Here is an 11,340-nt window from a genome sequence, read left to right on the forward strand (position 1 = left end):
CTATGGGTAACCAGTAAACACAAATTGTTACAGGGAATGGGAGCTGCTGGAGTACAAACAGTTACATTTATAAGTCGAGCAAAGTACAAGGGAGTTCTTGCATGAGCTCTTGCATACAGCAAACATATTTGCAGAAAGCAAGCATATTTACAGAAGCAGAAAGCTGATTAGTTTTTAATGAAATTCTCCAAATTTCTTCTTCAGTGCAGGGTGGCTGCACTAGTCCATTAGCCACAAGATTGTACCAAGAGGTGCCCCAGAGCTGGGTGCTGCCTGAATTCTCCCTCCTCCCCGATGGTCAGGGTCACCTCCTCCTGCCAGCACAGTGGCTTCTTTCTCCGCTCTCTTTGTGCAAGAGGCTCAAGGGACCAGGTGACAGTTGTTGCTTAAAGCTTAAGGGGTCTCCTATTACGTGGCCTGGAGGGCGTGGTCTCTCTTGGGACCCTCATAGCCCAAAGCTGCAGGGTGGGAAGCACGAACCTCTCCAGTGGGTCTGCTGATGGCCAGCAAGGGTGCCCCCACCCATTTGTCCAATCTGTTAGAGACACAGCCCTGTGTCTCACTCACTGATCTGGGGTACACCCCACTTCCTGGAGGACAGTACCCCAGGGGTGCAGCTTCTAGGAGTCCAGAGGGAAACAGCATAGCAGATCCTGCTGCCATGTACCCAGAAGCACTACTGTGAGGAGAGTCCCTGGATCCAAGGCAACGTGAGACGTGTTCTGTACTAGCAGGTCAAATACTGACCCCCTCGGACAGCAGTGCTGGCCCAGGCTCACTGGCAGGACAGCCTGAGCCACACCTGGACTCTGTGTCCATTCCAGGAGCTGCAAATGGCTTGTGCCAGAGACATAAATGACAAAAACTGAGGAGCAGTCAGATTAGGGTAGACTGAGGATGCCTCATGATTCAATGCAGTGTGATCCTGGATGGGATCCTGGAGCAGAAAAAGGGCTTTTATGGGACAGCTGTTGAAACTCGACTAAGATCTGTTGATCAGTTAACAGTTTTTGTTTCAGTGTTAATTTCCTCTTTTTAGTAACTGTACTGTAGTTATAAAGGATGTTAACATATGAGGCAGCTGGGTGAAGGGTATAGCAGTGTTTTTGTAATGTTTTATTAAGGTATATAATTTATATACCATAAAACTTACTCATTTTAAACATATAATTTAATGCCTTTTAGTAAATTTACCCACTTGTGCAAGCATCACCATAATCTGGTTTCGGAACATTTTGAGCACCCAATAGCCCGGCCCCAGGCCGCCACCGATCTGTGTGCCATCCCTATTTTTTGGCCTTTTCTGAACACTTTGTATAAAGGGAATCATATGATATGTGGTTTTTCTGTGTCTGCCAACTTAATCTAATGTTTATGAGGTCTTTGTACTAACACAAATTTTTTTGTAAGTCTGAAATTACTTCAAAATTAAAAGCCAGGGGAAAAAAAGAACAGACAAAACACTGCCCCTTCCAGCATAGGAGGGACCGATGTGCTGCTAAGTGGCGGAGTGGACATTCAGCAGTGACAGAGCTAGCCTTGGTGAGTCGGAACCACGCTGCTGGGGCCATGCAAAGCCCCCACCACGGCTACCACAGCTAGTCCATCATAAGCCCCTTTTCTAGCATAGGGGTGGCTGAGGCTGGGTGATGCCCATTGCACTTTGGACTTGACTTGGTTGAATGTGCAGTAGTCCACAGTTACCTGCCAGGGACCATCTGCTGTTTTAGGGGACGAAACTGGTGGATTAAATGGTTACTTGTGAGGGAGCCCACCTCCTCCGCATCCTGTAAGGCTTTGGGCAGACTTCGCTCTGCCTTTCCCTCCAAAACAACACTGCTGGGAGGGGCAGGTCAGGGGCCTCTCTGCCAGTGGATGGGTTCTGCAGCAGTCAAGGGTGTCCCTTTCTATTGAGCATTAGGGCCAGGGAATGAGCAGGTGGGGCTGTGGCCATGGGACCGCGAGCTGGGCCAGGACTCCCTTTACTCTGTCTCTTCCACACCTAGGGAGCCCTGAGGACACTTGGCATCCCTAGGTACCAGTATCAACTCAGATCTCATTTGTAACCAAGCACCTGAAGCCATCTAGGAAGTATTCTGCCCTGGGGTGCAGTTGTCTGAGGCATTGACTGCAGGTCCCTATGGGAGGGCCCGGGAGAGTCATTCCTGTCCCATTCACAGCCATGCTGGTAAGGCCTCCCTGTGGGGTCCCTCCTTGCCTTCAGTCAGGAGATTCTGAGTCTGACAATGGCCTCAAGCCCAAAAATGGAGCAATGTTCTGTGAGTTTGCTCTGGGGCAGCCGCCCTCAGCCTTCCAATTAGGGGCCCAGGGTGGCCTCCTAGTTGTACAAGGGAATCCTGCCTCCTGGCAGCTGCCTGGCTACTTATCCCGGTGACTCCACGACCTGTCAGAGCTCCCGAGCTTCCTGTGTGTCAGTCCCCCAAACAGGCCACGTCACAACAATTGTTCCACCGGCTCTGAGAGGCACTCGCTGCCACCTGGCCCATTGCTGTGCGATCCTCTTAACCCCATTGCTTTCAGGGTGCCCGGTTCTGCTGCAGCATCTAGTATCATCAGTCTGGGCCTCACGAGGGATGGAGGTGTTATCACCCAGCTTCTCAATGATGTGGTGCCACCTGTCCCGTGCACCCTCTCTTTTTTGTAAATGAGATGTCTTCTGGGTCCTCTTGCAGAACCTATTTGGCTGGTGGGTTTTGTGGCCTATCATGGATGTGGCCGCGGCTTTCTCAAAGCTTCCAGAGTCACGCTGGCAGCATATTGGCACTATTTCCTGGGGGCTTGGCTAGCCCAGCTGGTAAGTCCGTGTTACAGCAGGTGCTCCCCTATGGCGAAGACCTCCTCGAACCAATTTCCTATCAGTGCCATTCCAGCCCAGCCTCCTCGGTCCCTGCACACTCCTGCTCTTGCCTGGCCACCTCGACGGGATCCTGCAGTGCCTTCAGCATGTCACCCCTTTCCTCTCTTGGCAGGCCCAGCCCTTCTTTGGCCAGGTCACGTTGATACATGACCCTCATTTTGGGGCAGGTAGCCTGGAGGGAAGGTGAGGAACAGGCCCCAGAGGGAGAGGGCAGAGAGGCCTATGCGTGATTTTCAAGCAAAAGGAAAGTGCCGGCTCTTAAGAATGTGAGGTGGTCCGTCTGCAGGCCCAGAGGGTTCAGGGGGACCTGGGTTTCAAGGCTTTCTAGGGCATTATCAGATGTCCCCATCTCAAGTGTCAGGGCCCCTCTCCTTCCTAAACAGGACCTTAGCCTTGGTGGGTTGAGAGTTTGACCTTCACCCTGAAGTCCTGATCCCTTCAGCCTCACCATCTGCTAAGGAGTCCTCGGATTCCACACACTGTCTTCAGCTGGTGATTTATCACCCTTCGCTTTTCACTATTTTTCTCCAGTGCATCACTGACAGCCCTTCTGATACACTCACATCGCTGCAAGTAAGGCCAGGAACAGCCTTCTGATGCCAGTTCTTTGGTTTTTTAAAAAAATTTTATTCTGATAAGAAGGCTTAACATATCTACCCTTTAAAGTTCCTCAGAGAACACAGTATCGGGTTCTTGACTGTGTCCAGCAGGCCCCTAGCATGGATTCATCTCATATCACTGAAACTTCATGCTGGTTGATGGGCATCTCCTCATTTTCCCCAGCCCCTGCGACCACTATTCTACTCTCATTCAATGAATTTGACACTTTTAAATACTTCATGTAAATGGAATCATGCAGTATTTATCTTCCTGTGATTGATTGCTTATTTCACTTAGCATAATACCCACAAGGTTCATCCATGTTGTGGCATATTGTTGAATTTCTTTTTTAAGGCTTAATAATACTCCATTGTACGGATAGAGCATGTTTTCATTGTCTGTTCATCTTGGCTATTGTGAATAGTGCTGCAGCAAACATGGAAGTGCTAATATCTCTTGATTTCAATTCTTCTGGGTAGATAAATATCCAGAAGTAGAACTGCTGAGTCGAATGGTAGTTCTATTATTAATTTTCTGAGAAACCTCTGCATTGTTGTTTTCCATAGCAGCTGTACCATTTTGCGTTCCCACCAACAGTGCATGAGGGTTCTGTTTTTCCAACACGTTTGTCTTTAGTTTCAGTTCTTCTCATTACTCCTTCTCTTAGACTTCTCAGAGGCCTAAGACATTGCATTTTCTTCCCTGCGTCCTACCCCAGTATCACCAGTGATGGGCCCTCATTGTGGTGGCTACTGCAAGCCAGCTCTGAGAGCCCTCTCAGGTCGACTTCCCCAGAAGCAGATCTAGGTGGGGCACATACCAGAGACACCAGCCATGAACAAACAAGGGCATCTGGACTGGGCAAAGGGAAGCTGAACTGAGATGAGTTTACAAAGAGGCCTCAGCTAGTCTCAGGGCCTCTGGGGACGTCCCACACCAAGGAAGGGGCTGGGCCTTTGCACTCCGCACTGACCAGTCTCCAGGGGGCATAGCTGTGGGTGAGGCAGCTCACTTACCCCAATGGCAGTTCATAGGAGGCCTTGGCTGTGAGCTGGCATAGCCAACATTCCCAATGTTGGGGGAGAGGAATCCTTCCTGGCCCTGAAGGGGCAGCTGAGCTCATACCGTGTTCTGAGTGGCCAGCTAGGGCTCAGACATACCCTGTTCTCTTGCTCTAGTCATCTGAGAATGCTATTGAGTGGCTAAAGGTGGGATGAGAGACGAGGGAGCCAACAAAGTAGGCAGGACAGGATAGGCTTGACGAGATGAATGAGAGGCAGCTACAGAGTTTAAGAAAAGCATCGTTCACTGCACAAGCAAGTATCTAGAAGAAGAAATGGCATGGGAGGGACATAACTAACGAAGCAGACTGGGATTTGTTTAGGACCCTGTGCCTCCAGCCTGGAGTAACAGGACACAGCAGGTAGGAGGGCCGTCCGTACCTGTGGCTTTTGGCTCAGAGGCAGACTGCAAGTGGCAGGCCTGTCTTGAGTGTAGGAAGGAGCCTGGGTGCTTACAGAAGCATAGAACAACCTGGACCTTTACGCTGCAGACAAGGGATGGTGCTGGTGACAGGAGTGATGAGTCTAAAGGCAAGCACTCGTCAGCTGTGTCTAGTGCAGCCAGAGCCTTAACGACTCACTAAGAACATGACTCTGACCCTTCAGTAACCTTAAGTTCTGCTTTCCAGGTGCGATGCCTGATGGGGCCTTCTGCACGGACTCCAGACTCCATGAGTGTGTGGCATAGCTGTCTCTGCTCCTCTCCACAGCTTCCGGTGGAACCTGCTCCATGAGGAACCTGTAGCAGGGTAGTCTTCTGGCTCTACCACACTGGTCCGAACAGGGAATCCTACCCCCCATCTCACCCCTGGGGGCAGCTGCTGTATTTGGCACATCCAGTTGTGCATCAGACAGTGCCTCGTTTTCCTGGGCATGTTACCCTCAGAGAGTCCGTTCCAGGGCACTGCCCAGGTAATCTGTGCGTTCTGTCCTTGCCACGCTGCTTTCCATGTCGGGAAGGGGCTGAAGTTCCTTTTTCCAGGCTTTGCGAAATGGTCTAATAGATACCAACTGGAGTCTACAGCCCAGTTTTTTGCAACCATTCAGAGAACAAATGACCTTTGAACCGTCAGCATGGCCAGTCTACAAAGCAGCAGGTGCATTACTAGCTGGAGGACAAAAGGGGAGATGGCCAGTGAGGCTATCTGGAGGACAAAAGGGGAGATGGCCAGTGAGCCACTTCCATGACATCGCCCACCATCCTGAGCTGCCTGGGAGTGCCTACAACTTCTAGTTGAGTTCAACCACTAGCCCAGCCTAAGTTCACAGGCAGTCACTCAGCTCCTGCTGTGTGGCCTGGTTCCTAACAGGCCATAGACCCACAACAGATAGTTCAGAGTTTGGAATGCCTGGCCCTTGCCACTGCTGAGGCCTGGCTGTCCAACGCCTCCTTTGATTATGAGAGTTATCTTTGAGCAGCTTTATAGCCGCACTCAGACCCTCCTCAGCGGGCTATCCTGAAGAAGCCATAGAACCACAACAGATAGTTCAGAGTTTGGAATGCCTGGCCCTTGCCACTGCTGAGGCCTGGCTGTCCAACGCCTCCTTTGATTATGAGAGTTATCTTTGAGCAGCTTTATAGCCGCACTCAGACCCTCCTCAGCGGGCTATCCTGAAGAAGTTGCCTTATTAATAATGCTGCTGACGACAGCAGGTGCGATCCAACCCCAGGGAGGACATGAGACCTTGTCCTTCCCCGGGCATCTCCTGGGGCTGGGCTGGCAGAGGCCTGGACTGGTGGAGGCCTGCATTGCGCCTGGCAGAAGAGCAAGGGCCATGTCCCTAACCATAGGCAGCGGTATGTCCTTCATGTTTTAAATTAAGCCGTGTGTCAGCATCTGTTCATTTTGCTTTCTCTGCATTCCTCCCCTCCTGTTAACAGTGCCCCTCTCCTTTGGGGAACTTCCTTTCCGGTCCATGTGGCCGTGATCTGCTCTTCCCCCAGTTCCAGCTGGCTCTTTTCCAGCACCTGGTCTCAGTTAAATGTCCCCTCCTTCAAGAGGCCTACACCAATCACCACATCTAAGTTGTCTTGACTGCCCCTCACCCTCGCGGCCCAGCACCCTCCATTTTACCGCCCTACTGGTTCCTTCCCGACACTTACTGCTCTCACATCATCCTGTTGACCTGCTTGTGACGCTGCTCTACAAGCGGCTGAGGGCTCTGGGCACAGTTGCTGTGCTCCCTGCACATGGCAGATGCTCTGTAAACACATGCTGAGTAAACTGTCCCTTAGGGCAGCGGTCTTTTTGGCCCCAGGGACCAGTGCTCCTGAGAATCTAATGCCTGATGATCTGAGGTGGAGCTGACTAGTAGTGCTCGGGAGTGGCTGCAAATATAGATGAAGCTTCACTGGCTGGCTGCCTGCCACTCAGCTCCTGCTGTGTGGCCTGGTTCCTAACAGGCCATGGACTTGCAACAGATAGTTCAGAGGTTGGAATGCCTGGCCCTTGCCACTGCCGAGGCCTGCTGTCCAATGCCTCCTTTGATTATGGGAGTTATCTGGTAACCTTGAGTACAAGCTGGGGGCAGGAGATTTTTAGAGTGGTATTAGCCAGATTTCTTTTCTACTGTCTTCCAACACAAGAAGCCCAACAAAATCATCAGTCCAAGCTACCTTCGAAACCTCCATAAACATTTAAAGTAACGATATTGTATCTCATCAGGTGGAAGCACTGTGATGCACTTAACCAGTCCCCTGACAGCTGTCCAGACTGTCCCAGCTTCCTGCACTTAAGAACAGTGCCACTACAATACCCCTGTGCTAGGACCTTTTTCTGTATCCAGTATGGCTGCTCAGAATTGGAACTGCTGGGCTGGACACACGACGATTTTAAGAAGCTTGATACTTTTTGCAGAATTTCTTCCCACAAAAGGCTGTATAGCAGCCTGCCACACTGTAGCCGGCACTGTTACTCCGACAAGCAGAGTCATCTCACATTTGTTCTAATATGGAGTTGTTACTGGTGAGGATGACCCTCTCTGAGACACAGATATCGAAATATGACCAATTAAAATCTTTACAATGGCTACTGCACACTTAATAGACTACACTATAATATAAACAGAATTTTTATGTGCATAGGGAAATCCCAAAATTCATGTGACCTGCTTTATTGCGATATTTGCTTTATTGCGGTGGGTCCAGACCCGAAACTGCGATATCTCCAAGGTGTGGCTGTGAAACATTTCAACTGCTAAAGACCTAAAGTATCCCTGAGTTAGCTGGTCCAAATTCCCTCATGTTAGACATGAGGACATGGAAGAGCCCCAGAGAGGGCCCTGAGTGGTGTTGTGGTAGCCACAATTGTCTCGGTTGCCCTAACCGTTTCCTATAACGGTTGAAGGTTGTTCACTTATCTTACCATAATAGGTAAAGGACTTTCCAGTGTCACAGCTGACGTGGCACAGACCACTGGCCCTGGTTGGTCACCCCCCTTATGGCCCGCCAACCAAACAAAATACACTTTACAATGAGGAAGTATAAGGTGTGTATAAAAGGGAAAGCCCTGCTGCGATCAAGGCTCAGCCTTTGGATGTGAATCTGCTGAGCCGGTGCTGGCACCAATAAATGCTACTTCCTGCTTATTGCCTCAGTGTCCCATCTCTCTGTCCTGAGTATCTTGCAACAGTGTCAGTTCCAACTTCATGCCTATCGTCAAATAGCAGAAGTTACTCTGAGGTAAACCAAACCAAATACCTCACCCCCACCTCAATGCTCAGTAAGAAAATAGCCAAATGACCAAAAAAACCCAACTACCAAACAAAGTACTGGTGGCCCACTTCCTTCCCTACTGGCACAGCCATGCAAAGATAATACATAAGCAGTTTCCATACTAGCAAAATACTTTTATTATTTTATAATGATAAAACAGAAAAGTCAAGATTTCTTTTTGGTGTATACCAGAGTTAAGGGAAGTAGAAGAATAAGGGGATTAATAGGATTTTTATGTACTTTGATGACAATAAAAAGTTAATACCAACTGTTTGCCATAAAACTTATCATAGCTCCCCCAAAACACATATATAAAGGATCATAGTTTTAAAATCTATAAAAGTAAAAAATATACAGTCAGAGCTCTAACGCTTATTCCGTCTTTAATATAAAATTGTAAACATTTATTTACACAAAGCAAATGTGTATAAAGAAAGTCCGAGCACCCTTTTGAGTCATGGCTCCTGGAAGACGGTGATTTGCACTGAAGCAGGGTCCTCTCCCCCAACCACCCCAAACCAGGTTCATAAATAAAGCCATGGGCAGCTCCCGGGGGGACCCCAGCATCACATTTTATTGCTCTGACACTGTAGCAAGCAAGCAGCCTGCTGTCTAGGTGGCCCCAGGACTAAGGCGGGGGCAGCCCTTCCCAGGAGGGGAGGCAGAGCGCCCTGGGGACAGAGGTGAGCAGCAGCCAGAGGGAGACCAGTGGGGAACAGGGCCCATCACCAGCCTCCAGCCCGCTATATTTGGTAGAAAACCCACTGAAGTCCCCCTATTCCACTTCAGATTGGAGAACTTACTCAGAGGGTGGAGTCTTCACTGGCTCTATGATTCATTCCCTTCTGGGGAAGGTGAGGAGGGCGGTTAAAGGGCAAATGGCCCAACACCACTATTTGTGGTGGGAAATGGCTATTAGAGAAGAGAATCTGAGGGTCCAGGTACCCCTGTGAAGGCACTGCTGGTGCAAAATCGTTACCGATGTGTGGACGGCCCTCCACCCCTTCATCAAAGCCACTCAGGCTGGCCGCATGAATACTTTCCTTGGCTCAATTCTTTACATATAACACTCCTTGAGTTATGTATTTTGAGACTCCGGGGACATAAAAATGGAGCTGTGGTTTCTCCAGAGACTGCCCTACGTCTGAGCCACTCTTCGGCGCACCTTTTTCTCTCCAACACTCTGTGAAAGGCTCTCACCCCGCGCTTGCCATTTCCGAAGTGCTCTCTCCATCTCCTTTTCCACAACCAGGCCACATGTAATACTCTGTTTTGTGGACTCTTAGCTTAGCCAAGTCTATTAATTCACAGACCTTAAAAGAGAAATCCACTTGAACCTTTTAGAGAGAATGTATTAGTGTTATAAAGCAATTATCTTTAAAAAGTGCAAGTCATCTGACACGGGAGTGGCAGGAGTAAAACAAAGTAGAATTCCTTCCTGGGCCAGGCCTACAGCCTAGCCTCCCTCCCCGACAGGGCACACCTCTGAGTTCCCTTCTCTTGACGACACTTTCCTTTCTAGGGAGGGGTACCCTCCTCTTGCCACTGCTAGGACTCCCTAGGGAACTATAATGACTCTTTCTTTTCTCCTCCAATCTAGTAAGTCATTGCCTTAAAGAGGTTTTCCATTTGAGCTAGAGAGAGAAAAACAAAGAGGAAGAAAGAAAAGGCATGGGAACTGAAGCCAGGGTGAAAGAAAAACACCTTGTGCACAACTCAAAAACAGTCACCTTCCTAACACAGTAAATAGAAGTTGTCAGAGAAGCTGCAGAAGGTAGTAAGTTACAACGAAAAGGGACACACAAAACCCAAAGACTCCATTTTGGCAGTTAGCCCAGGGCTGTCTGGGGTCTTCCTAAATGCTGACCTGGAAGAACAGCATTCTGGGAGGGGGAGGAGCTGCTGGAAAGACCACATCTGTCACCAGCTCTGCCATTGCACAGCAGCCTGTTCCTTTTTGGCACATGTAGTCATAGCCTTCACTTACAGAAATGATTTCCCAGTGACTCTCTCGTTCCCCTGAAAGCTGACAAAGCAGGAAAAAGTCTCTTCACCAAAAGGAAGCCCTATGTTTCCATGCCACTTAATCAACTTAAACCACCACCTATCCTAGGCTGTTTTAAAATCTTTAAAAAATTTAACCTTTTCTATGCTATAATTGCAAATACTTCTGCTATATAAAGTTTCAACAAAAACTTGTCCTCAACATTAGGGCATGAGAAATCTTGGATTAAGTCAACACGATGGCACAGATTTTTATAAGCTTGACACCATGGGGTTTCACTGTGATAACTGTTGGTTTTTTGGTCATTTGGAAAGAAAATCACCTGTATAACCCTGTCCTGCTGTCTCAATGCCAGCAGATGGTCTGGGCCAGCCTGACGGACCACAGTGGCTGGCTTGGAGCTATGGGCTCCGCAGAACCTGGCCAGGCTGGGGTCAGCCGTGGGCTCTGCTCTACCCACCTGGCACCCCAGGCCATGGGCTTTTGGTCCAAACAGTTGCTCACTGTTGAAGATGAGACAAAAATACAGGGTGTACGAACGCTGAAAACACCATAAACCCTCCCATTACTGAGGCCCCAAAAGGTCATCCAAGTCACTCATCCACTCTTCTGAAGTCCTGTTCTTCAGTAGGGAGTCGATCAGGTCAGCGTCTCCGGCCATGCTGGCCAACCCGCTGCCACCCGGCTGCCCGCTATAGGCGAAAGGCAGATCCTGGCCCACAGTCCGCATGGGGTAGGCCTGGGCACAGTGCAGCCCCGCCCGGCCACCCATTGTGGCGCCAGGGCTCTGGCTGAAGGCCCCCAGCTCAGGCACCCCAGGGCTCAGACCTGGTAAGCCCTGCTGTGGGGCTCCCTGGGGCGGGGCCGAGGCAGGAGCACTGGCCCTCTGCTGTGCACCCACGGGGGGCAGCAAGGGCCCTGCGGTAGCTGCCGAACTCATGGGCGCCATGGGCCTGTTGGGCATTGCCTGGGAAAACTGTGGGCTGGGCATCTTCAGGTGGGTCTGCTGCACGTGGAAACTGGAGGCCGCTGGGAAGGGGCTCACGGTGCTGCTCCCTGGGGTCTGGCTGCGCAGGCTCGG

The 11,340-nt window shown here is 50.0% G+C and overlaps 1 protein-coding gene across 2 annotated transcripts in view; it reads right to left on the bottom strand.

Annotated features, from left to right (window-relative positions):
* Window positions 1-8,367: 8,367 nt before the first annotated feature.
* Window positions 8,368-11,340, bottom strand: part of MAML1 (mastermind like transcriptional coactivator 1) — a 23,304-nt gene continuing 20,331 nt past the window's right edge. For both annotated transcript variants that reach the window (XM_025040564.1, XM_025040563.1), the window contains exon 5: window positions 8,368-11,340. This exon is cut by the window's right edge and continues 473 nt beyond it. In XM_025040564.1, the coding sequence (XP_024896332.1) occupies window positions 10,825-11,340 (516 nt within the window). In that variant the 3' untranslated portion in view covers window positions 8,368-10,824.

The sequence above is a fragment of the Pteropus alecto genome, unplaced genomic scaffold (assembly GCF_000325575.1).
Source record: "Pteropus alecto unplaced genomic scaffold, ASM32557v1 scaffold78, whole genome shotgun sequence".
Taxonomy (NCBI): Eukaryota; Metazoa; Chordata; class Mammalia; order Chiroptera; family Pteropodidae; genus Pteropus; species Pteropus alecto.